A 27,219-nucleotide genomic window follows, 5' to 3' on the forward strand; every position below is an offset into this window, starting at 1 on the left:
CCCTCGCTCCCTCCCGCCCTAAGATTAGGCTCTTATCCTTTGACCTTGCTATGGACCTCGGTTGGTCGTCTGTCGAAGGAGTCTGGTAGGAATTTTTTCCACTTGGCAAACTGGCACCAGCCATTTGGTTTTTAGCCTACCTCGAGGCAAATCATCACAACTTTGTAAGGTTTGGTGGTTAGGCATTGGAGTATTAGACTGGAAGGGAGGGGAGGTAGTGGCCATCACCTACCCCTAATTCAAGGGTATTCCGTTAAAGGAATCCGGGGGACGTGAATCTGTCGAAGCCCAGGTGGGGGCTAGGGCCATGGCACGACCCCTATCAGTGACCCTGGGGGAGCGCGAGTTGGTTTGCATCAACGAGGCTCCCCCTACTGGTGGATAACCCTTCTGAGACTTCCTGCAAGTGGGCAGGAGTCAGATATAGGCGATTCGGTTCCAGTGCCTAAGCCAATACCACTCACATTCTGTAACCAATAAAGTTGTGTCCTTTTTTAGCCCATTAACCTAAAATATTGGTGTCAAGTGTCTTTATTCCAACAAAGGGGAGGGTTTGGGGCTTTGCCACACAACTGAACCTACAGTATCTCCGAGGTATGCCTGAATACATCTGTTAACTAAAGATATATTTCTCTGTTAGCAGTTAACCAGCGGGATGGCTAGATTGGCTCCATCAATTCACCTGTGCAGCTCCAGGCTCATAGGTGCCCGACCCCACTCCAGTCTTATCCAGGTAAGCTGCAGCAACATGGAGCCAGGAGGGCAGCTTGCAGCTCAACTCCACCCGACAGACTATCTCTGGTTATACATGAAATGCATTAAGAGCTTGGAATAGGTCTTCAAATAAATAGTTTTAACTTTCTTTGATAACTGGGCTTACTTCAAAGTAAATGTGTGCATACTACTGCAGCCTCAGTCATGCCTAACTTTAGGAAGATTAAGGGTCAAGATAAAGAGTTTCCTGATATGTGTACCTACCCTGTCACAGAATATGTTCAAAGCTTTATGAAGCCTATCATATATATATTTTAAAATTTCTATTTTGTATTTTTCTCTTGGTTCTTAAGAAAATGACTTCCACTGAGAAAGAATTTCTGTCTCTCCCTTTTTAAAATGTATTTTCCTTTTCCTATTAAAAAAAAAAATCCTGGAGTCTCTCTGAAAATAATCATATTCTCCCATTGCAGGATATTCCTGTTAGTAACAGTTGTACACAAATAAACGTCTGTAAACAAACATCTTATCTTTTTATGGAAGGAAGTCAATTAATAAGGAATTGACGTTCTTCCTTGGGGATGGAATGCAAGTTCATCCCCATAAACTAAAGAAATAAATGAACACGCTGGCATTTTCGCAGACTGGATAACCTACACACCTTTAAGTTTTGTCTGTTGGTGTTTCCAAAGAAACAGTACCCCAGTTGCTTCCTTCCTGTATAATGCTGCTTTTTCTTCCTTTCCCCCTGAGAGTTGATTTCCATGTTATGCATTTCATTCAGGAGAGTTAGTCCTGTTGATGTGGAGTAAATTTATTCTGGTGTCTACATTAAGACAAACAGCTAGGCCAAACCAGATTCTGTGACTTAACTATACCGTACCTAAATACAAGCAAATCCAGCAATGTTTTTGTCACAGAAGGAGCTTGCAGGTATACTCTCATAACTAAAAGCAAGGCAAATGTAGCTCCTGGTAGGTAGGGTGTGTAGAAAAAGACTTTGGCCTGTTTCTGGTTGTTATTTTAGTCATAAGGAGTCTATAGCATTTAGCCTGACCTGTTGCATCCAGGCCTCAGCAATGCAAATTATTCCAAAGAGAAAAGCTACTAAACTTCATTTTCATAACTACATGTTCAGCTTTCATAATAATTCAGAGTTTCAGAAATACACAAAACATCACAAAATCGGGTTAAGGATTGATCTAAAAGATTTTTTAACTTTCCTCATGGGCCAACATGGCTACTTTTGCTTTTTATAGAATCACATTGGTGTTAATTGCCCCCTTAGGATACCACCTCCTGTGTCTAATGAAATGGGTGCAAGTTCTTTGATATTTTTGCTACAAAAATCTAACATGGATACCCCTCTGGAATTCTGACTAGTATAAACTATTTTTGGAACAGAATTTACTTATCAGACACAATATTATAAAAACACTATACTAGCTTTGATCATGCAAAAGTGCTCTGAAATTAACTTTATTTACGTCATCTCCCTAAGGACACTGTAATTTAGGAGCATTTTAGAGTACTTAACATGAAATCAATGTCCTAAATTTTAGGAAGGTATGAGAAACTGGAACCCAGATCTAGTAAGAAAGAAACCTGACTTTTTTGGGTCTGAAAAGTGAGAAACGCCTTCATGACACGATCTACTTGGTGGCGGTCCTCCATTTGAGGAATGCCCTCCCTAGCGAGATGCATCAGACTCCCTCACTGTTGACTTTCAGGAGAATTTTAAAAACACTCAGGCATTTGATGGCATTCCTGTTTACCTAAGCATTTGATGGTTGAAAGTTCTGTTCCCGGCAACCCTGAATTTATTAGTAAAGATAAAGGTAAAGGGGACCCCTGACCATCAGGTCCAGTCGCGGATGACTCTGGGGTTGCGGCGCTCATCTCGCTTTATTGGCCGAGGGAGCCGGCGTACAGCTTCCGGGTCATGTGGCCAGCATGACTAAGCCGCTTCTGGCGAACCAGAGCAGCGCACAGAAACATCATTTACCTTCCCGCCAGAGCGGTACCTATTTATCTACTTGCACTTTGATGTGCTTTCAAACCGCTAGGTTGGCAGGAGCAGGGACCGAGCAACGGGAGCTCACCCCATCGCGGGGATTCGAACCGCCGACCTTCTGATCGGCGTAGGTGACTGCTTTTAAGAGTTTTAATGTTTTTAGAAAGTTGTTTTAATCTGTTTTTTAGAAGGTTGCTTTTAACTATTTTATCAGTTTTTATTGAATTGTTTTAGAGTATGGACATGTTTGCCACCCAGGGCTCCTCTGGAGGAAGATGCAGGATATAAATTTAATCCAAGGATCTAACTCAACAATAAAAGGAGCTGCTACCACTCTGCATCTCCTTCACCACCTATAATGTTTTCATGTAGCCTAGGAATGTGTGTGTCACAGGAAAAGCATGGGAGACACACACACACACACACCATAAAAGATCACAAGGTTCATTCAGATCTTCCTTTTCCTCTCAGAACCAGCTACTCAAAAATACGGACACAGGCGTTTGAATCTACCGTGGGAAGCCAAAATAACGTGCCATGTGGTCACTGTGTACTTCCCAGAGGAGGAAGGAACACAAAAACATTCCAAGCCCAGGAGTTCCTTTCAGCATACTCCAGACATTTCTGTTTTGACTACTTAATCTCAAGCATTTTCTTGGCCAGGCACAGGCAAACTCGGCCCTCCAGATGTTTTGGGACTACAACTCCCATCATCCCTAGCTGACAGGACCAGTGGTCAGGGCTGGTGGGAGTTGTAGTCCCAAAACATCTGGAGGGCCAAGTTTGCCTATGACTGTTCTAGGCTGAATAATGATGTGAAGACTAGCACTCGCTGCTCTAAATGCCCCTAGGCAAACAGGTTCATTTATTTAAAACACTTCTATACTTGCCCTTAATCCAAATCAGGGTCCAGGGTCCAGCAAGGTATAGACTGTGCTGAGTTTTCATGATTCGGTTTGCACTTTGCTATACAGTCCTTACCTGACTCGGTGTTTTCTCTGGACTGCCCGTCTCCCCGCCCGGCATCTGAGGAATCACCACTGGGGGCGGAGGAGCTCTCCTCTTCTTCATTTCGGTGCTTCCAGTAATTCCTGAGATGTTCCCCAAAGACTGTGATGGACCCAAAGTAAAGGAACGTGAATCCACTGAAGAAGAATATGGAGCTGTTGCAACTCCCTGTAAGTAAATATATTCACAACCTCATTAAAATCTCTTAGATATGACGTTTCACAGTCAGTCCCTAAAATATGTATCTTGGGAAGGGGGGAATGCCCCCTCACACTAACCCATCTTGAACATTTCCTCTCGTGTTTTTAGATGCGTTAGATGTTGCTGCTAATACAATGTGTTGAAGAAATGAACCTATGCTGCCAATTTTCGTAGTAGACCAGTATAAAGTAAGCAGCACATAAGCGGCACACAAAACACTACCAAACCATTTGATCAAACTTATCAACGAGATGTCTAACTCTTGTGCGTAACATCACCGACACTTCGTTAGATCAAACTTATCCTCGTTGATCTCTAACCCTTGAGCGCAACATCATCAACACTTCATTTGATCAAACTTACCTTTGTTGATATCTACAGAAGCCTGGCTAAAGGAACTTTAAAGACTGAATCTTCCTTTTGGACACAATTTGAATGAGTTTTCTGTTTGTGGCTTCTGTAGTAGATCTCGTACATAGCTCTCTCAATTTTTGGATTATTAATATAAGATTTAGTACGTAGAATGGTTTGGTAGTGTTTTGTGTGCCGCTCATGTGCTGCTTACTTTATACCGAGCTAATACAATGTGGCCAAATCTCCAGGAAGAGGGAAGTCACTTTCCCACTTCCCTCACCTGCCTGGATCCCACCTTCTCCAAGGATGGAGAGCAACAGGCCAAGGGGAGCTGCGTATGCGAGAGTGTGAGAGCTGGGCTGATGCTGGAAGCTGGGTACACAGAGACATGTCTTGCTCTGTGCTGGACTTTGGGGCTCCCCTAGAAACCTGGTGGGAAAATCAAAAGGGATCCTAGGCAGAAACTTTGTGTCTGAGCAGACTGGGGTGCTGTCCCATGAAGGAGACAGGAGGAAGCTAATGGGAGCTGGTGGAGGCCTTTACAAAATCACAGCATTTACAGTTTCACTCCATCAGAGATGGGCCTTCATTGGGATGCTCTAAACATGCCTCAGTATCATCTTACAAACATTAAAAATTCATGAAAAATATGGATTCAGTCCCCAAGAACTCATCCATGTCCTTTAAAGGACAAGGATAAATGTCTTTGAGCAAATATGTTAGAATTCTAATAACAAAAATTCAATTCTAAATCATGCAAGAAGAACATGTTTAATATTTAAAATGAAAACATGACATAAAAATGCCACTTGTGAATATCTTTGTATGCACTTGATTTCTTCTTACATCTCATTCCATTCATACTAAATTTCCTTTCTTCATGACTGACACACAATGAACCTTGCTTTCCACAGTCAGCTAGCCGCAAATCCCACAAGACAGGCCAGTGCAGATATAACACCCCAACCCTTTGACAATGATACAGGCCAAGGCCACAATTAACGCATGTGAAAAGTGGAGATGCAAAAACTGAAAGTGGCAACATCGACTTCACTAGATAAAATGTGATACGAATGTCTACCCTTTAAAAGCATGCGTAGTAGGATACAGAAATATTCAGGAGAGGGTTACCTGGATTGGACAGCTTTAAAGGGGAATCGAGCAAATTCATGGATGATACAGCTGTCTGGATGATTACAATGGCTGGATGATTTCCAGTATCAAGAGGAGTATGCTTCTGAATACCAGTGGAAGCTGAGAGCGTTCGCAGATGATCTAGTATTAACTTTACAAGAGCCAGACACTAGTACGAGAAGAGTTTTAGAGCTAATAAAGTATTTGGTCAAGTAGCAGGTTTTAAGTTGAACAAACAGAAAACGAAAGTACTGGATAAAAATCTAACAGTTGCTGAAAGAGAGAAGTTTCAGAGTGAAACTGGTTTAATGGTAGCAAAGAAAGTGAAATACCTGGGGATTAATTTGACATCTAAGAATGCGAACTTATTTAAAGACAATTATGAGAAATGTTGGACAGAAGTTAAGAAAGATTTAGAAATATGGTCAAATTTGAGACTCTCCTTGTTAGGCCGAATTGCTGTTATTAAGATGAATGTTTTGCCGAGAATGTTGTTTTTGTTTCAAACATTGCAGATTGTGGACAAAATGGATTGTTTCAAGAGGTGGCAGAAAGACATATCTAGATTTGTCTGGCAGGGCAAAAAACCCAGAATAAAATTTAAGATATTAACTGATACAAAAGAAAGAGGGGGGTTTGCCCTGCCGGACTTAAAATTGTATTATGAATCAGCGGCTTTTTGCTGGCTGAAAAACTGGCTGCTTCTTGAAAACACAGACATTTTGGATTTGGAAGGGTTCAATAACAGGTTTGGCTGGCATGCATATATATGGTATGACAAGGTTAAAATTCACCAAGGTTTCAAAAACCATATTGTTAGGAAGGCACTATATAATGTTTGGACTCGGTACAAAGACTTGTTGGAAAACAAAACCCCTAGGTGGTTGTCACCAATGGAAGCTAAGGAAGTGAAAAAACTTAATATGGAATCAAAATGGCCAAAATATTGGGAAATTATAGAACAAGAGGAGGGAAAAGTGAAATTGCAGAGCTATGAGAAATTGAAGCCAAAAGTAAGAGATTGGCTTCATTATTACCAAATAAATGAAGTTTTCAAACAGGACAGGAAAATTGGCTTCCAGGTGGAGAGATCAAAACTAGAAACAGAACTGTTGGAACCCAATACTAAGAATTTGTCAAGAATGTATAACTTGCTGTTGAAATGGAATACACAGGATGAGACGGTTAAATCAGCTATGATTAAATGGGCACAAGACATTGGTCATGACATCATGTTTGCTGACTGGGAACAGTTATGGACTACCGGTACAAAGTTCACGGCATGTAATGCCTTAAGAGAGAACATTATGAAAATGATTTATAGGTGGTACATGACCCCAGTCAAGCTTGCAAAAATTTATCATACGCCCAATAATAAATGCTGGAAATGTAAGGAAACTGAAGGTACTTTCTACCACCTTTGGTGGACGTGCCCAAGGTTCAAGGCCTTCTGGGAAATGATCTATAATGAAATTAAGAAGGTACTTAAGTGTACCTTTCATAAGAAACCAGAGGCCTTTCTCCTGGGCATGGTAGGCCAATTGGTGTCAAGGAAAGATAGGACGTTCTTTATGTATGCTACAACAGCAGCAAGAGTTCTTTTAGCAAAGTATTGGAAGACACAAGAACTACCCACGCTGGAAGAGTGGCAGACGAAAGTGATTGATTATATGGGACTGGCTGAGATGACTGGCAGAATCCGTGACCAAGGGAAAGAGACGGTGGAAGAAGATTGGAAGAAATTTAAAGTTTATCTCAAGAACTGTTGTAAAATTAATGAGTGCTAAAATGTCATGGGTAATGTAAAACAGAATTGCAGTGATAAATAATTGGGTAAGAGGAAAAAGATTAGAAACTGAATTATAAGTACTGAAATTAGGGGTTGCTGGAAAAGTTTAAAACAGGGATGCAGAAAAGGGAGGTATGGGGAAGTCGTGGAAACAAGGTTCAAGAAAGAGAGGTTAAGAAATTATATGTGTTTACATGTTTGTTTGTCTATGTGTTGTCAATTGTTAGTTGTATTGTGTTTTAATATATGTTGTAAAATCAATAAAAATCTGAATACCAGTGGAAGCGTCTCCCTCGGAAGGTGGTGGACTCTCCTTCACTGGAGGTTTTTAAGAAGTTGGATGGCCGTCTGTCATGGATGCTTTAGCTGAGGTTCCTGCATTGCAGGGGGTTGGTCTAGATGACCCTCGGGATCCCTTCCAACTCTACCATTCAGTGAGTGATACTGCACTCATGTCTACAGGCATCTGGGAGACCACTGGGAGAACAGCATTCTGGACTATATATACTTTTAGTCTCATCTTGAAAGACCTACACTGGCTCCCAGTACATTTCCGAGCACAATTCAAAGTGTTGGTGTTGACCTTTAAAGCCCTAAACGGCCTCGGTCCAGTATACCTGAAGGAGCGACTCCACCCCCATCGTTCTGCCCGGACGCTGAGGTCCAGTGCTGAGGGCCTTCTGGCAGTTCCCTCATTGTGAGAAGCAAAGCTACAGGGAACCAGGCAGAGGGCCTTCTCGGTAGTGGCGCCCGCCCTGTGGAACACCCTCCCATCAGATGTCAAAGCAATAAACAACTACCTGACATTCAGAATACATCTTAAGGCAGCCCTGTTCAGGGAAATTTTTAATGTGTGACATTTTAGTGTATTTTGGTCTCTGTGGAAGCTGCCCAGAGTGGCTGGGGAAACCCAGCCAGATGGGCGGGGTACAAATAATAAATTATTATTATTATTATTATTATTATTATTATTATTATTATTATTATTATTATCTAAGCAGGTACACCGGTAGGCTTGTGCTGAGAATCACGCACCATCGTGGCTTGTGATTCTCATTATCAGAAAATATACAAGCCATAGTTTACTAATTCAGATGAAACAGCAAACTGTATTTTGCCACAAACTGGGATTGAAAATTGCTAATTTCTGCACACAAGAGGAGGAGGAAGTACAGTGGTACCTCTGGTTGCAAATGGGGGTCCGTTCTGGAGGCCCGTTCGCAACATGAAAAGAGTGCAACCTGAAGCGCCATATCTGCGCAGGTGCGCAGCGCAATTTGGTGTTTCTGCGCATGCGTGAAGTGCGTTTTAGCGGCGGCGAAACCCGGAAGTAACCCTTTCCAGTACTTCCGGTTCGCCGCGGGACACAACCTGAAAAAACGTAACATGAAGCAAACGTAGCATCAGGTATGACTATATACAAGTCCAAATCTCATTTGAATGTAGTCTTTCTCTGGCAAACTGTATGTTACCCCAATTTCTCTCAGACAATTTGAACTCAGCTCAGACGCTCCACTAAACTTAGAAACAGACAAGACATGAAGTGGGAGATTCATTATAATTTTATTTTATTTTAAACATCAAAGTACCCAAGTGATCAGTTAGCAGTCTTTGTGCTCTAAGTCTCTTGAACTTGAATAAGGTCCTGATTTGGTTTTATTTAAATTTAGAATATTTAGACTATTACTCCTCTCCCATCCAAGGTTTGCTAATCTCTGTTGCCAGCTGCTCAAAATGTTTACATTTGAAGGACTCTATCTATATGCACTTAAAGAATCTCTACTCAGTATCTGATCTTAACAGATGCCAGACGGAAGGCAAAAAAAGTCTCCTTCTGGAAACTCTTGATTAATTGCCTTGAATGTGTTTTTAACCCCAGTCGGTCAAATATATTTCCATTAGGATTTTAAACAATGCAAACCACAGTTACTACAACCGGCAGACCAGTTTCTAGTATTATCTGAAACTCTGTGGATCCAACATAAAAACCTGGAGTTGGAGTTCAATTATACCAGAGCATGTCATTAGCAAACTGAGATTCTACTAAATTTTATGTTAACTGTGCAACGCCTATATTAATTACAAAGCTGATGATCATCACCTCCCACTTTCATAGTCTGAATCCAAGACTATTTTAGCCATGCCTAAGGATCTGGGGGTGACCAGCAGGATTTTTGCTATCTTTCTTTGACCATTTTAGGTTTTTAGCAAATCTTTGCCCTTGTCTACCATTCCTTTCAAAGCTTTTGTAACATTTTATACGTGACAATCCTGTGCCAAATTGTCTGTTCCCATGGAACTTGTTAGCCCGGCCCCAATACTTCACAAACCTGAATTCGTTGGGTGGGGTGGAGGGTGTGGTACATCTGAGGGGGCAATAGAGGAGAGCCACTTGACTCAAATGAGAAGAGTCCATGCCAACATATAGAGGACATAAATAAACAAACAAACAAACAAACAAACAAACAAACAAACTTTGGAACACTGATCTTTTTCATATATTTATGTTTCTATACTACTTGATAAGTATACCCCAGGTCTATTTATTTTTACTGAATGTACTTTTCATGGTCTAATTTAATTTTAATGACATAAAGAAACTTAGCAAGTTGGTTATTTGGGTGTATTCCCTGTGGGGAGTATACAATATAACGGGGGGGGGGGGGGAGAGACCTTGTTAGTCTTTTGCAGCAAAGTCACCAAGGGTCTAACAAATTTACAAAGACTAACAAATTTAAATCATAAGGTTTTGTGAACAAAAAAGCCCCAAACAACTCTATAAGATAGTGAATAACTCCCCCACTCTTCTTTGTTGTTGGTTAAACAGGACTTAGTTCCATCAGAACTATGAAATAGACCTCAAATTGCTTGCACTTAGTGCTTGATTAATATTATTGCATCAGCACCACCCAGAGGCCATGTTAGTACTTACATCAAGGTACGGTTCACTTTCTGTTGTGGACTTTAAAGGTTCTTCACTGTCATAATCCCCAACCGTCCTCATCGAACACTCTTCTGCCTAGAGAACAAATAAACACTCTATATGACCACTCCAAAAGTGGTAAATACATTACACGCCGCTAGCTAAAAACAACAGACCATTAAAACACACCGTGGATGGGAAAGCTAGGAACCATTTGCCTAATATCTGGAAAAGCAGGCCATGATGGGAGCTGAAACCAGGACTGGAAAGGATTCCAGTTCATGCTACATGCTGGAGTGAACCTTCCCCTTTTGCTCTCCTCAGACCCATGCTAGGCTCAGAATGCTAATCTGTGGATTACGCCACATAATCAATGGAATGAACTGTGTGTGGGTCCACACAGCATTTACGAGGTGACTGGCTCTTTATTTCTTCAGATTACCAGCTGACAGAAACCACAGGAGGGGAGAGTCTCATTTCTTTTGGACCTGGTCCTCACCCATAGAGAGGAACTGACTGATGAAGCAAAGGTTTCAGGGAACCTTGGGAGGAAGTGATCATGTCCTCTTGGGTGTCATAATACAGAGGCAAGGGAAAGCTGAGTATAGTAAGATATGCATTCAAGACTTGAAGAAGGCTGATTTTAAAAAGCTGACGGAACTACTGAGTGAGATTCCACGGTCAGAAATACTCAAAGAGAAAAGAGTGCAAGATGGATGGGAGTTTCTTAAAGGTAAAATATTGAATGCACAAAGGCAGACAATTTCAACAAGAAAGGAAAGTTGGAGGCACCTAAAGAAACTGGTGTGACTGCATAACAAGCTTACGGATGAGCTGAGATGAAAGAAGGGTATGTATAAGAAATGGAAGAAAGCAGAAATCATGAAGGAAGAGTCTACAGAAGTAGCCAACAGTTGCAGGGTGAAGTTCAGGTGAAGCTCAGAATGAACTCAGGCTTGAAAGAGAAGTTCAAAATAAGAAAAAGGTTTCTTTGGCTATGTTTGAAGCAAGAGGAAGAACAAGCAAGTAGAAAAGATGGAGAAATGTTACGGGGTGCCAGAAAGAAGGCAGAACCGCTAACACCTACTTGCCTCTGCTGCCATTCAAAAGGAAAGAAGGCCCAAAGCAGAATCATAGAATTGCACTAGATGACCCAAGTTCTTCCTGATGTTTAGTCAGAATCTACTTTCTTGTAACTTGAAGTAATTGGGTTCAAGTCCTATCCTCCAGAGCAGGAGTAAACAAATTTGTTCCATCTTCCATGTGACATCCCTTAAGATATTTGAAGATGGCTATCATATCTCCTCTCAAATCTCCTCTTTTACAGGCTAAATATACCCAGCTCCTACAACTGTTCCTCATCAGGCTTGGTTTCCAGACCCTTGATCATCTTGGTTGCCCTCCTCTGCACATGTTTCAGGTTGTCAATATTCTCCTTAAATTGTCGCGCCCAGAACTGGACAAAGTATTCCAGGTGTGACCTGACCAAGGCAGAACCGAGTGGCACTGTTACTTCCCTTGATCGGGACACTCGACTTTTGTTGTTGCAGCCTAGAATAGCATTAGCTTCTTTTTTTGCTGCTGCATCACACTGTTGACAATGTTCAGCTTGTGGTCCACATGACCCCTAGATCCTTTTCGCATGTACTACTGGCAAGCCAGGTGTCTCCAACCTTATACTGCTTTCCAACTGCTCTTGCACTGTGCCTCTGAAGACTAGAGAGTGTCTAGAGTGGGGTGGCCAAGCAAACCAAGGTTAAGCAAGGCTGTTAGGTTCATACACAGGGCCAAATCATAGTTAAAACAAACCACAGTTCAAAAAAAAAAAAAAGCCATGAAACCATGGCTTCACATCATGCCAGAAAACAAAACCATTCTTAGTCTGCTGGGCTGAATTTAGGTGTTCAAACAAACTACACACTGACTAAAGTAAACCACAGTGGTATCCTGTGTGAATTAGGCCATACCTGTTAAAATAAGAGAAAGTAGTTTCCTGCATCAACAGTCACTTTGATTCATTAAGTTTGATTACAGCCATATACCTAACAGGTACAGCTATAAACATATACTAAGGAGTCATGGGGGGAGTTCACATGCAGCAATGGAAACAATTAGTTTAATAAATTAAACTAACTGTTAGTGTCTGTATGGTCTTGTCATGGCCTTTGGCTAGTACAATAAAGCTTATCTACATCTACAATAAATGAGGGGAGACATTTACCTTAATGTTCATTTTATTAGTCTTGAAAAATCCCAGAAATCGTTTCTTTTCTTTTTCTGTTGTGTCACAGCTAGTTGAGTATCTTCTTGTTTCTGTAACACACACAATGTGTCATAACTACTCCAGCACAAATGATCAATTAAAGAATTTAAAAATCAGCTTACTAATTTTGAGGGTAGAAATCAGTGCTACACAGTGCTATTTCAACTTTAGGCATTTGATGTCTAAATCACACTAATTCAAAGCACAGAAGGCGGACAGCTTGAAAGCTCTTTTTGTACAGGGTTTTTCCAGCACAGAAAGAGCTTTTAAGCTCTTTGCTTTGCTTACTGAGTTCTGGGATGCTCTCGCAAGATCTCGTGGAAAATAGGGCCAGCCACATAAGATCTTGTGAGGTACCCCAGAGTTCAACAAGCAAGGCAGAGCGCTTAAATGCTCCCCACAGAATGTAACCCCTGCACAGGAGGAGATCGTACTGTACACAGATTTATACACAAATTCATTCTAATCAAAGTTACTGCAGTATTAATTGCTCACAGGAGGGAGAGGTCATGCATTGTTTTTCCAAGATACTGATTTAGACCTAACTTTACTTACTTGCATGTTAGTCTTAAACTCGTTATTAAGCATTTAGGATTAGAACCACTAGTATTATCTTATACTCACTACTGTATTTACCCAACCAAATGTATATGTAAGTTCATGATAGGTCAATATCAAATGTTTCACCATGACACATTTGGTAATGAGGCCACAGACCGAACCTTGTATAGCTGTTCATATTTGTCTAGAAAAGTTGGATGAGAGTTTGCTGAATTGCTAAACTGTGGGCCACATTATATGTGACACCAAATAGTCTGGTGTGTCTGCCACATTAAACTATAGGTAGAATAAACCTATAGAATAAACCTTTAATGTAAGCAAGTCATGTTGCTGCATACTGCAGGAGTTTGGGAAATTTCACTCCTTACCAGCTGCCACTACATTGCAAGGAAGCAAGCCATGGTCTAGCTCCGGAGTAGGCAACCTAAGGTCCGGGGGCCGGATGCGACCCAATTGCCTTCTAAATCTGGCCCGCGGACGGTCTGGGAATCAGCGTGTTTTTACATGAGTAGAATGTGTCCTTTTATTTAAAATGCCTCTCTGGGTAATTTGTGGGGCATAGGAATTTATTCATTATTATTTTTTCAAAATATAGTCCGGCCCACCACATGGTCTGAGGTGCGGTGGACCGGCCCATGGCTGAAAAGGTTGCTGACCCCTGGCCTCTAGCTTGTTGTTTAATCCAAATGCAGGACTTTGCATTGTCTATCTCCAAACAAACCACGAGCAGAAACCAAAGACAATGTCCCATCGCCATCTAGCTGCCAAGTCCAGTCAGCTTGTGTGCATGGAATGCAATGGTGAATCATCTTGCCCTTTGCCTCTGGTGGAAATAAGTCTTGGACCAGCCCTGCCTCCCCCTAATGCTTCTCTGCCCCCAACCACCCTCTCCCCTCACTGCCCCTTTATTACTTGCAAACAGTGCCCCCTAATCCTGCTTTCTTGAGAGCCGAACTCTTGCTATGCTATGCTATGCATAAAGAGTGAAGCTGATGGCTACAAAAGGGGACCAGAAAATATCATCTGCATTGTGCATATATGATACATTCCACAATAAGTTCACAAATGTGTTACTAACTTTTTAAACCCATGTTTCCATGGAACGCACCATTTCTTTTCCTTTTCTTTGTTTAGTATTTCTTTATTCACTTTTTCAGTAACCACCACCAAAGAAAGAAAATACATATGGTACAACCCAAAGCATAATTGCACAGTCCAAGCATGACTTATTAGCTAATTAAGTCCTTCCAGAGTGCCATGCACGGTTGGTGGCGCCGCAGGTCTGACTTCCTTCACCACAGAGGTAGCAAAACAACACCACTATTCTCCAAAGTCACTGTCAAACCCATAAGCCCCTTTCAACGGAATGGTATGATTCTCTAACACTGCAATTTCCCAAACACTCTGTCAAGGACAGACCCTCTTCTGTTCTCCAATACCTGCTAATTGTGCAACAGCAATCTTAAAGAATGCTAGCATATGTAAGTTATTATGATTATTACCATCAAATATCAACAACAATGCTAATGGAGCGGTATAATAAGCCAACTGACCCAGGATTTTTTCACACTCTACAAATACCACCTTGCACAATATTTGTGACATGTGAAGTAATTGTGCCTATATCGTTACAACCCTTCCAATACCCTTTAGTGAATGAGTGGACAATGCAGCCATTTTTCAGCAGCATAAAATGCCAGCTATTCACTAATTTCAGGGAACATTTCTGCATCGCTGCTTATACTGACCTCAACGGTTTACTTTGCTGCAACCTGCTCTATTTTATTATTATTTCATTTACAAATTGCTTTCCATGGGGCACCTCAAAACGATTCACAATACAGAACACATAGGGAGAAAGCAACTACATATTTAAGAACAGCTAAATCATTTGCATCCCCTTCATGGATCACTGCCTTGCCGTGGCGAAGGGGCTTGAATAACTCAGAGAAGCTATGAACTATGCCGAGCAGGGCACCCAAGATGAACAGGTCATAGTGGAGAGTTTTGACCAAACGTGATCCACCTGGAGGAGGAACTGGCAAGCTACTCCAGTATCCCTGCCAAGAAAACTCCATGGACAAAGACAACAGGCATATAAAAGTTATGACGCTGGAAGATGAGCCCCTCAGGTCGGAAGGCGTCCAACATGCTACTGGGGAAGAACGGAGGACAAGTACAAGTAGATCCAGAGCTGATGAAGCGGCTGGGCCAAAGCCGAAAGGACGCTCAGTTGCGGATATGCATGGAAGCGAAAGGAAAGTCCAATGCTGTGAAGAAAAATATTGCATAGGAACCTGGAATGTAAGAACCATGAATCTGGGTAAGTTGGATGTGGTCAAAAATGAGATGGCAAGAATAAATATTGACATCCTGGGAATCAGTGAACTGAAATGGACGGGAATGGGCGAATTCAGTTCGGATGACTATCATATCTACTACTGTGGGCAAGAAACCCGTAAAAGAAATGGAGTGGCCCTCATAGTCAACAAAAGAGTGGCGAAAGCTGTACTGGGATGCAATCTCAAAAATGATAGAATGATCTCGATACGAAGCCAAGGCAGACCTTTTAACATCACAGTAATCCAAGTTTATGCACCAACTACTGGTGCTGAAGAAACTGAAATTGACCAATTCTATGAAGACTTACAAGACCTTATAGAAGTGACACCAAAGAAGGATGTTCTTCTCATTATAGGGGATTGGAATGCTAAAGCAGGGAATAAAGAGATAAAAGGAACAACTGGCAAGTTTGGCCTTGGAGATCAAAACGAAGCAGGGCAAAGGCTAATAGAGTTCTGTCAAGAGAACAAGCTGGTCATCACAAACACGCTTTTCCAACAACACAAGAGACGACTCTACACATGGACATCACCAGATGGGCAATATCGAAATCAGATTGATTATATTCTCTGCAGCCAAAGATGGAGAAGCTCTATACAGTCAGCAAAAACAAGACCTGGAGCTGACTGTGGCTCAGATCATCAGCTTCTTATAGCAAAATTCAAGCTTAAACTGAAGAAAGTAGGAAAAACCACTGGGCCGGTAAGATACAATCTAAACCAAATCCCTTATGAATACGCAGTGGAAGTGAGGAACAGGTTTAAGGATTTAGATTTGCTGGACAGAGTGCCTGAAGAACTATGGGTGGAGGCTCGCAACATTATACAGGAGGCAGCAACAAAAACCATCCCAATGAAAAAGAAATGCAAGAAAGCAAAGTGGCTGTCCAACGAGGCCTTACAAATAGCGGGGGAGAGAAGGCAAGCAAAATGTGAGGGAGATAGTGAAAGATACAGGAAATTGAATGCAGATTTCCAAAGAATAGCAAGGAGAGACAAGGCGGCCTTCTTAAACGAGCAATGCAAAGAAATAGAGGAAAACAACAGAATGGGAAGAACCAGAGATCTGTTCAAGAAAATCGGAAATATGAAAGGAACATTTCGTACAAAGATTACCATAATAAAGGACAAAAGTGGTAAGGACCTAACAGAAGCAGAAGACATCAAGAAGAGGTGGCAAGAATACACAGAGGAATTATACCAGAAAGATATGGATGTCTCGTACACCCCAGGCAGTGTGATTGCTGACCTTGAGCCAGACATCCTGGAGAGTGAAGTCAAATGGGCCTTAGAAAGCACTGCAAATAACAAGGCCAGTGGAAGTGATGGTATTCCAGCTGAACTATTTAAAATTTTAAAAGATGATGCTGTTAAGGTGCTACACTCAATATGCCAGCAAGTTTGGAAAACTCAGCAGTGGCCAGAGGATTGGAGAAGATCAGTCTACATCCCAATCCCAAAGAAGGGCAGTGCCAAAGAATGCTCCAACTACCGCACAATTGCACTCATTTCACATGCTAGCAAGGTTATGCTTAAAATTCTACAAGGAAGGCTCAAGCAGTATGTGGACCGAGAACTCCCAGAAGTGCAAGCTGGATTTAGAAGAGGCAGAGGAACCAGAGACCAAATTGCAAACATGCGCTGGATTATGGAGAAAGCTAGAGAGTTCCAGAAAGACATCTACTTCTGCTTCATTGACTATGCAAAAGCCTTTGACTGTGTCAACCACAGCAAACTATGGCAAGTTCTTAAAGAAATGGGAGTGCCTGATCACCTCATCTGTCTCCTGAGAAATCTCTATGTGGGACAAGAAGCTACAGTTAGAACTGGATATGGAACAACTGATTGGTTCAAAATTGGGAAAGGAGTACGACAAGGCTGTATAATGTCTCCCTGCTTATTTAACTTATATGCAGAATTCATCATGCGAAAGGCTGGGCTGGATGAATCCGAAGCCGGAATTAAGATTGCCGGAAGAAATATCAACAACCTCAGATATGCAGATGACACAACCTTGATGGCAGAAAGTGAGGAGGAATTAAAGAACCTTTTATTGAGGGTGAAAGAGGAGAGCGCAAAATATGGTCTGAAGCTCAACATCAAAAAAACGAAGATCATGGCCACTGGTCCCATCACCTACTGGCAAATAGAAGGGGAAGAAATGGAGGCAGTAAGAGATTTTACTTTCTTGGGCTCCATGATCACTGCAGATGGTGACAGCAGTCACGAAATTAAAAGACGCCTGCTTCTTGGGAGAAAAGCAATGACAAACCTAGACAGCATCTTAAAAAGTAGAGACATCACCTTGCCAACAAAGGTCCGTATAGTTAAAGCTATGGTTTTCCCAGTAGTGATGTATGGAAGTGAGAGCTGGACCATAAAGAAGGCTGATCGCCGAAGAATTGATGCTTTTGAATTATGGTGCTGGAGGAGACTCTTGAGAGTCCCATGGACTGCAAGAAGATCAAACGTATCCATTCTTAAGGAAATCAGCCCCGAGTGCTCACTGGAAGGACAGATTGTGGAGCTGAGGCTCCAATACTTTGGCCACCTCATAAGAAGAGAAGACTCCCTGGAAAAGACCCTGATGCTGGGAAAGATGGAGGGCACAAGGAGAAGGGGACGACAGAGGATGAGATGGTTGGATGGTGTTCTTGAAGCTACCAGCATGAGTTTGATCAAACTGCGGGAGGCAGTGGAGGACAGAAGTGCCTGGCGTGATCTGGTCCATGGGGTCACGAAGAGTCGGACACGACTAAACGACTAAACAACAACAAACAAATCATTTGCATATATAAACACAAATTCTCTCACACACAGATTTTTTTAAAAAAATATCAGTTCACAAACAATAATAAAAATAAAATAATAAACCTTTATTGTCACTACACTATCTGTGTGGTGGTGCAAAAACAATGCAAATCCAATGCAAATGTAACTAGAATCAAACTATCCACTTAGAAGGCCTCTTGAAAGATGTACCTCTTCAACAGGTGCCAAAAAGTTGAAAGAGAAGAAATCTGTCTGATATCTAATAGGAGGGAGTTCCAAAGAATAGGTGCCGCTACACTAATATCCAATTTCAACATTGTGCAGAATGAGCCTCCTGATAGGATGGGGATCAGAATGCTGTGATCAGTTGGGTATGCAGAGGATGAGACAATTTTAAGATATCCTGGTTCCAAGCCCTATCAAATAGAATTACAGTTGTACCTTGGTTTTTGAACAGCTTAGTTCTCGAACCTTTTGGCTCCCAAACGCTGCAACTGTTCCGGTTTGCAAACTATTTTTGCAGTGGCGTAGCGTGGGGGTGCAGGGGGGGCCGGTCGCACCGGGCGCAACATCTGGGGGGGCGCGCTCGTCGCCTCCGGAGTCGCCGAAGAGCCTCGGGCGCAGGCTGTAGCAGAGCGCCATGTCTCGCGGAACCGACGAGCTGTGCGCACGTCCGGGCTGAAGGCGTCTGGCAGGCAGCGGCTCTCAGCGCTCGCCGCGGTCCCCCCGCGTCAGGGCCGCGGAGGGCGCGCCAGGCAGCCCCTCCTCACAGCCCCGCCGCCGCCGCTGCTGCAGCTGCTGGGCCATGTTGCATTTTCCTCGCCTCTCTGCCCTCCTCCTCCTCCGGGCAAGCGGCGTCGTTTGGGCGGCAGCACCAGCGGCAACTCGCCTCAGATCACCTGACACAGCGTGGCAGCGGTGGCAGGTTAGGGGTTAGGGGGCGCAAATTACTTGCCTTGCCCCGGGTTAGGGGGCGCAAATTACTTGCCTTGCCCCAGGTGCTGACAACCCATGCTACACCGCTGTATTTTTGGAAGCCGAATGTCTGACGGGGCTTCCACAGCTTCTAATCAGCTGCAGGACCTTCCTGCAGCCAATCACAAGCCAGGCTTTGGTTTCTGAACGTTCTGGAAGTCGAACTGACTTCCGGAATGGATTCTGTTCAACTTCCAAGGTACAACTGTACTATATGCTGATGTATTAAAATGAATTCAACAGTAAATCAAAGCAGTGCAGAAGAATCACTGTGGCACAAATAAAGACAAATATTTAAAGACGCACATTGACATACCCTTCCAAAACTTAGCTTAAAGGTGCACAGAAAAGTTAAATGTCCATATTAAAAACTGCCACCAACCTGGACCACGTAAGCTTAGCAGTTAATGGCAATACTCATGCCAGCTACTCTTTACAATTAATTATTACAGAATTTTACTAAGACATATGGCACAAGGAGCATTAGCGCAAGTGTTTATTATTTTATTAGAAATAAAAAAGAGACAGTTTGAGGACTGAGAGATCCAGACAGGGACAAGCATTGCTTATTTTCTGTGAATCTATTAATGATCTGAAATGTTTGATTTCCTTCCAGACAGGTTTCAGTTTATAGATGTTAATGCTTGCCAGCTGACATTCATGCTCATGCAGAATTTCAGTGAGTAACATCTGCCTTATAGCCCACTGTTGGTGTTATATGCTGGTCCAGCCAGCTCATATTTAGGACAAAAGTTGGTGGAAATGCAATGAGAGAAGGACCTGCTGCTGGCACCTTCTGCTTGACTTGCCCAGGGGTGCAATCATTTGGGGAACGAGTGTGTACATGGCCGTGATTCCTTCTAAATGAAGGAACTGGGGGAGAAGGAAGAAAATGCCAATACTATCTGGAAGACTTTGGCCACCTACTTGATCATTGCAGCTTGGCTTGTTTACTCACCAGGCTAGTTACACTGGACAGAAGGTTTTGTACTTTGCTGCTTCAGAGAAATTGACTAACTAATTAAAAACTATTCCAAGCCAGCCCAGCCCACTTGTGAAATTCATGTTACACGTGAACAATGTATGTACATCCTTTCCAGGCTCATGTTTCTTCCAAGTATCAGTTTATTTGATGGGATTTGTAATATTTTGTTTAACTAGAGTTGAATGACATAACCTTCCTAGTTCTGGCAAATTATTATTGCTGTGAAAGAACATTCCCTTCATGTTTTCAATATTTTTTATAACCTTGCTGTTACACCTTGCTGTTTAAGATAGAGAAAGAAATCTGCTTTGCATTACTTGTAGTGCCAATGTTGTGTGAAGATGTGAGTAGTAGCTCTTACTCTAGGTGTGGGGAACCTGATGCCCTCCAGATGTTTTTGGGTGGCAAATGCCATCATCCCTGACCATTGGCCATGCTGGCTGGGGCTAATGGATGCTGGGAGTCCAACGGCATCTGCAAGGAGACGGATTCCTCACCCCAGTCTTACACAGTGAACCTCAATGCGTTAATCATCCAAGCCATGCAGAAGAAGGAGAAAATAAAAGGGAAACTCTCTCTCCAAGTCTCATTATACAGTACCTCTATTGTTCAGAGAAGGTTCAGACTGAGCTTTTGATGAAAGAACTGGAAAGGACAGGAACAAAAAGGATGAAAAAGGAATAATTAAAAGATGCAGAACATAAAGCCTGATTTGCTTTCATGCATGTCACAGGGCTGAGGCACTTTAGCTAAATGCAGGTACTCATCAACAACCAGGAAACTGCAGTTAAAGATAAAAAGATTCAGAGAATGACCCCATGTCCCATCAGAAGGACTCAATCCGTTTTTCTTTTGGCGCTTGCCTTACAACTTCACTGAGGCTGAATTTTCCACCACCTTCCTCATCCTCTTCATTGGCCTTTCCCGAGAGCCCTTTGCTGCCCAAGTCCCAACTGCCAAGTCTTGCCAGGGCAGTTTCTTTCACATGCCAGCTTCTGGAGGAACCACTTCTTCAGTTTTTAACAACAGCTATAGGAACCTAACTGACAGGACGTTGTTGACAACATGAGACAAAGACTGCAAACCATAAGGCCTATTGTAAAAGCACTTCATAAATAGAATGGAATGGCAAACCAGGGAGGGATTATAGATCAGAAGAAAATATCACAAGAAACTGTCATTTTTTTCTAGTCTGCAGTTGTTATTTTTTCATTATTATGTCTCTCCCCACCCCCACATCTGAAGTGAATGGTGTATGATCACACAACAATAAGGTAATTAATTACATTATTAAATTTGACCACAACGAACCAAGTAACATTTTTGTGGAATATGAACTGCAGCAGAATGAAAATGGTGCTGCATGTGATGCATAGAGGATAGAATGAGGAAAAATGCCTTTTTACATTTGTAGTAACACTCCAAACCAGACAAAGATTTGGTGTCACTCACATGAAAGGCTGCTGCTTCCTTTCCTCCACTTTCCCTTTCCTGCCTCCTGTACCTAAAAGGGTAGATTTTATTTTTAAAACAGCTGTTTTGTGCAAGAGTAGTTCTTCGCTAAAGAGCTGTTTTAAATATAAACGTATCATGAATGTTCCTTCAGCAACTATCAGTGGAAAACAACGGGTGCATCCTTTTCTTTGGGGCATGGAAACCAAACAGAAGTAGGGCATGTTGCAATCGACAGCACCCAGCAAAATGTCATCACACGTGTAAAAACAACAACACACACAATGTGCTTCACAGTTGGGTAACCTTATTTTACATTGGATATTTCACCCCTTATTGGACTGCCCACCGAGAGGGAAAATCCAAATTTAGTGGAGGGAAGGCTTGGATGAGGAGAGACAAACAGCTTCAAATCCACATTAAACTCTAGTTCAGATGCACCCCGTGCATTAAGAGATTCCCATTGTCATTCACATGCATGTTGTTTAGGCAATATGGTATGATATAGCATCCTATATTCCATAGTTAGTTCCAGCTTCACCACAACCTCAGAGTTTAATGTCTGCCAGGGATAATGTGAAGAATCAAAGTCCTTGATTTGCCTGTTAACATGGAGTCTATGCAACGGAAGCTACCATCCCATGTTCCAAACACCCATCTGGCAAGCAATATCATTCATGTACAATGATGGAGCTGGAAGAGATATTGGAGATCGTCTAGTCCAACTCCCTGCCACAGGTAAAGCATTTCAAAATACATTTCCTTTCAGCCAATTAAGTGAGACAATGGGCAGGCCAAAGACTAACTCTGTATTGGTGCCAGCACAATATTGAACATGGAGGCAATGTGCCATTGTGCACTACAGATGTGGAGCAGCCATGTGCCAGGGCCAAGCTCTGAACAAAAATTACCAGTGGCACTAACTGTATGAAGGAGGCACTGCTAAGAGCAACTACTAGTGGACCAAGGCCTTCACCTATAGAGTTCCATACCATCAAATCTGAAGGTCCATGACAGTTCTACAATGGGCTTAGATACCATTTTGGGAAGACTGCAAAAGACAGTAAAGTAAAGGGACCCTGACCATTAGGTCCAGTCGTGACCGACTCTGGGCTTGCGGCGCTCATCTCGCTCTATGGGCAGAGGGAGCCGGCATACAGCTTCCGGGTCATGTGGCCAGCATGACTAAGCCGCTTCTGGCGAACCAGAGCAGCGCACGGAAACGGCGTTTACCTTCCTGCCGGAGCGGTATCTATTTATCTACTTGCACTGGCATGCTTTCAAACTGCTAGGTTGGCAGGAGCTGGGACCGAGCAACGGGAGCTCACCCCGTCGCAGGGATTCGAACCGCCGACCTTCTGATCGGCAAGTCCCAGGCTCTGTGGTTTAACCCACAGCACCACCCGTGTCCCGCATACTACTACTAATAATAATAATAATGCCACAGCCCAAAATGGATGAGACACCCCCTCTTCTCTCTCTCTTTCTGCCACCTCTTTTTCTTTTCCTTGCTCTCTTTCTTTCTGCACATTCCCCACCGCTGCTCTACATATCTTACAAGTGGTACTCTTAATAAAAAACCTATGCCTTTACAACCCCCAGCCTCACACCCACCAAAAAACCCCAATTAGTGCCATCTGCAAATATCAGTACAGTTTTCTCAGTGTACATTAATAAATGTATTGACTTACCTCTTTTCCTATCCCATGCATAGAGCTCCTTTATTCCCAGTTCATTCAGTGACTTTGTAAGTTCCAGTTCCTCCCCAGTGAAGGTATCTCTCAGGAGGACAAGGCATTCCTGACTGACCTCACATTTCTCACAAATCACTGGGACGATGCTTTGGAGAGGCACCTCGGGACTCACTCGGACCACTGCCTTTTGTGTCTTGAGATAGTTTACGACCAGCCTCACTGTTTTCTAGGGAAGCAAAATAGAAAAGGAAAAGACTCTGTGAGCCACAGCTCCTCAGAAGGTGGTGCTTTTGCACTGCAGTTGCAAAATACGATTATTCATACTGGCAAGAGGGTTAAAGAAAGATCAAGGAGTGTCATATTCATTGCACAGGAATGGCATTACAGAGTCAGAACAGGATTCCTTAGAGCTTTCTTCGTGTAGGTATGCATCAACACATTTTAATCGCTTATGAAATACCTGTATACGCAAGGCTGAAAAACAAAATTACTGTGAAGCAGATAGCAGTTATTCAAATATTAGATTGAGAGAGAGTATATGAGCAATAATAGCCCTTGGACTCTAAGCAACTTGTTCTACAAGGCAGTTGCAAGACCTGTAGATGAGAACTGTCCAGTTGTTTCTATTATGGAATAAAAGAATTAAAGGGTTGGAAGGGACCTAGGAGGTTGAGTCAACCCCTTCAATGCAGGATCTGCAATGTTAGGATGCAGCTACTGGATTGTATTCCTTCAGTCTTTGCTCAAATACCTCCAGCATAGAGGGGTCCACCATTATCATTATCCACCACCATTATCAAACAGTAAGTTCCTCCTAATGTTTAGCTGAAATTAGCTCCCTTGCAATTTCCACCAATTGGTCCCAAAGCAACAGGGGACAAGTCTGCTGGTTCTTCTGATTTGATTATTTTTGTACCTTAATACCAGGCTTTACATTATCTCTACTGAATTTCACATGCTGGCTTTGGCCAGCAGTTCCCGCCTGTAAAGATCATTCTGAATCTTGATTCTATCTTCTGTGCTGTCAACGATCGCTCCCAGCATTGTGTCATCTGCAGTTTCAGTTCCTGCACTAACCATACTTCCTCTAGAATGATACTTAACTCTTAATCTCCACCAGGTGGCATAATTTTTCATTATGTTGCAACTTTGTCCATTTTACCTGCCTCCTTCCAAAATTCAGAGTTTTTCTTCATCAGGACTTCTACAGTTTTCTGTTAGAAAGACCTAAGAGCCAATGTTGATGGCATCTGTCTGTCTCTCGAGAGTGAGTATACCTCCAGGGGTGGAGTCAAACCACTTCATTAGCAGTGACCTTCCCAGGGCACAAGCCTGGGCAGTGGGGATGGAGGTCCTGAGCTGCCCAGATGACACATTGTCCTTGCTGATGTGATCCAAAGGAAAGCAGAGCAGTATGTTTGGCACCAGCTTGGCTTCAGGCGTTGCCAGAAGGAGGCATACAAGACACCACCCAACCATCTTAGGGACTCCAATCCAGATATGTGTAGGGTTTACTCCTTAGCCTTTCTTCTCCTGAAGTTGTCCTGCGAGGCAGCAGAGGTTCAGGATCAGAGTACAGCTGATGTTTAGGATCAGAGCTTCCCTTCTCCTAGAAGGCCTACCTTCCCAGCTAAATGAGCCTCATCTGCCCCTCACTTCCATCTACAGCATTTGCAGAAACAGCCTTCTTGACTGTTGGACCCACTATTGGTCTTGTCTGCTCAATCCACCAAGCCTGTCTTTGCAGGCATGGCAAGTCCCTAACTCACTGGGGTTTGAGATCCATCGGCTATCCTCACTTGGTTTAGCTGGCCAGTCAAAGCTGTTTCCCAGGGTGTGGCCCCTGTCACATGCTGACAGCTTCTAGGAGCCACAGGTGAGAGCTGAATGCAGGGTGGGGACTAAGGTGGACTAACTACCCCAGGAGCATGATGTGCCCCCACCAGAATTACTAACCCTCCCCTAACACCCTAAGACCCCTTACAATACAAACAACAAAAGACCAAGTCAAACCAAGGCCTAACACAGCCTTATCCTCCAACGAAAACCCAGACTTCTAGGAAACCAGGAGACCAGAAAGAGCCCCCCTCCCCATCCATAAGATCCAGGGAGAGCTCTCATCAGGCCCAGGCCCAGGAGGGAACCTCAGGGTGCCTTGTCTGTGGCAAAGAAGCCCCTGTCTAAGCTGTATGGTGAGCCTAAACCACCTGTTAGTCCTTGAGAGAATCAGCATCAGAAACTGCAGGCTCAGGCAGCAGGCCAGTAAAGGAGCATAGACTTGAGACCACAACGTCACCATGCTAGTCAACAGTAAAGGGTTCCTTAAGCATCTGGATTTGGACAGGGTCTGGAAGGCTACTCTTTATAAAACTTCAGTTGAAGTCTGCTAGTAGCTGGAACAACACATGCCTTTTAACTACTTACTCACGCAACTAGACTCCCCTGCAGTCGTCCTGCCCTCTGACTGAGTGGTGTACACACTCCTCCCCCTCTTAATTTTATCCTCACAACATTTCTGTGTGGTAGGCTTGGTTGAGAGACAGTGACAGGCCCAAAGTCACCCAGTGACTGAGTGAGAATTTGAACCCTGGTCTCCCAGGTCCTAGTCCAGCACCCTAACCACTACCCCACCTTGGCTCTGGATAGAAACCACATGGCCTTACAGACGTTGCTGGACTCCAACAACACCTGGAAGGCCACAGGTTCCTCAACCTTAAGTACAAAATGACAATTCAACTCACAAAAGGCCATAGTCAACTCAAAATAAACCTGCAGTAACTACTTATTGCCATATACCCAGGCTCTACACTGGCTGTCAGTTAAGATTACAATTACATCGCAATAGTAAGCTCCAAGCCAAGTTCAATACTGCACACATGGGGGGGGGGAGACTGTCGTCAACATTTCTTGACATCTGGCAAAACAGTTATGCAGTAGAAAGTTCCAACCTCAGGAATTTTGGGGGGAGGAAGCCGCTTCGCCTTTCCTTCAGGAACCTTCTCCTTCAGAAGTATCTTCCATACATCCAGTGCCCCTATCAAAGTATTTGGCTTATAACTCAAAGTCTGTTGAGTCCCTGAAGACTGCAGCTCCAGGGTGTGATAAGCTGGATTTAAGTGGTACCGGCTGCACAAGTCAACTAAGAGGTCCATCACAGCTTTACTGGAAGGGAAAACAGAAAAGGCTACTTAGAACCAGGTTTAATAGAACACAGAAGGGTTTTCACGCAGGTAGAGAGAGCAGATTGAAACCATATCCAGATAGTACACATACACATATATAAAAATCAACCTGGACTATTTCAAAATAGCCATGTTCTTCAAAACATCCATTGGGAAACTTTGTGCCTCTATTTGCTGACACGGGCATAGCCAGTGTTGAGCTCAAGGCAAGAAGCCCTGCACCTTTTGCTCATGGCCCGTTCGTCTTCACACCAGAACCACATCCACAGATCAGCTGCTGAGTGGGTTGTAGGGATGGAGAGACAAGCTTGACTGCTCTCATCCATCAGCTGTGTGACAGCTCTTGATCATTAGCTATGAACAGGGATGGGCAAATCTACCAATTTCAGTTTCTCATCTTTCCAATCTTAAATTCAGTTATCCACATTTCCATATCACATGGTTTATTTTGTTTTAAAAATATCCTCATGAAAATTCATCAAATTTCTCATAATTATATGTATTTTTGCATGCAATTCTGCCTATATTTTTTTTACAAAGCAGTTTTCTGTAACACAATGCATTTTTGTATGTTATTGTCACTAATACATGGATTTTTAATGTACACTTTATCCCAGTACATGCATGTTTGTACACATTACTCGGCTGCAGAACTTCATTGCAAAATTCAGAGAACTGCAAACTTTTTAAGGATGCACTGAAGGATTGTATTGTGTTGGAAAGTGTGATAATTAGGGAGGTTTGCCTTTAAATGAATCAAATTTCTCTCCCATCCCTAGAATGGAGGAGAACCCACCAAGCCTCAAGCCCTTCAGCCACTAAAGGAGGAGTCTGAGAGAAAACCCACACAATGGGA

General features: G+C 42.9%; 1 protein-coding gene across 25 annotated transcripts in view; it reads right to left on the minus strand.

Moving 5' to 3' along the window:
* COBL (cordon-bleu WH2 repeat protein) overlaps positions 1-27,219 on the minus strand; it is a 422,273-nt gene that overhangs the window by 367,243 nt on the left and 27,811 nt on the right. For 16 of the 25 annotated variants that reach the window (XR_014540982.1, XM_083582438.1, XM_083582421.1 and 13 more), the window contains 6 exons: positions 26,130-26,343; positions 23,179-23,407; positions 20,636-20,680; positions 12,359-12,450; positions 10,147-10,233; positions 3,710-3,904 (listed from right to left, as the gene is read on the minus strand). Coding sequence is in view for 23 of the 25 variants with exons in the window: in XM_083582438.1 (XP_083438564.1) it covers positions 3,710-3,904; positions 10,147-10,233; positions 12,359-12,450; positions 20,636-20,680; positions 23,179-23,407; positions 26,130-26,343 (862 nt within the window). In the remaining 2 variants the exon portion in view is untranslated. The remainder of the gene's footprint in view (positions 1-3,709; positions 3,905-10,146; positions 10,234-12,358; positions 12,451-20,635; positions 20,681-23,178; positions 23,408-26,129; positions 26,344-27,219) is intronic. The other 9 variants (XR_014540983.1, XM_083582443.1, XM_083582434.1 and 6 more) reach the window with 1 other exon arrangement.

This window comes from Podarcis filfolensis (assembly GCF_964270895.1).
Source record: "Podarcis filfolensis genome assembly, chromosome: 13".
In the NCBI taxonomy this organism is placed as follows: Eukaryota; Metazoa; Chordata; class Lepidosauria; order Squamata; family Lacertidae; genus Podarcis; species Podarcis filfolensis.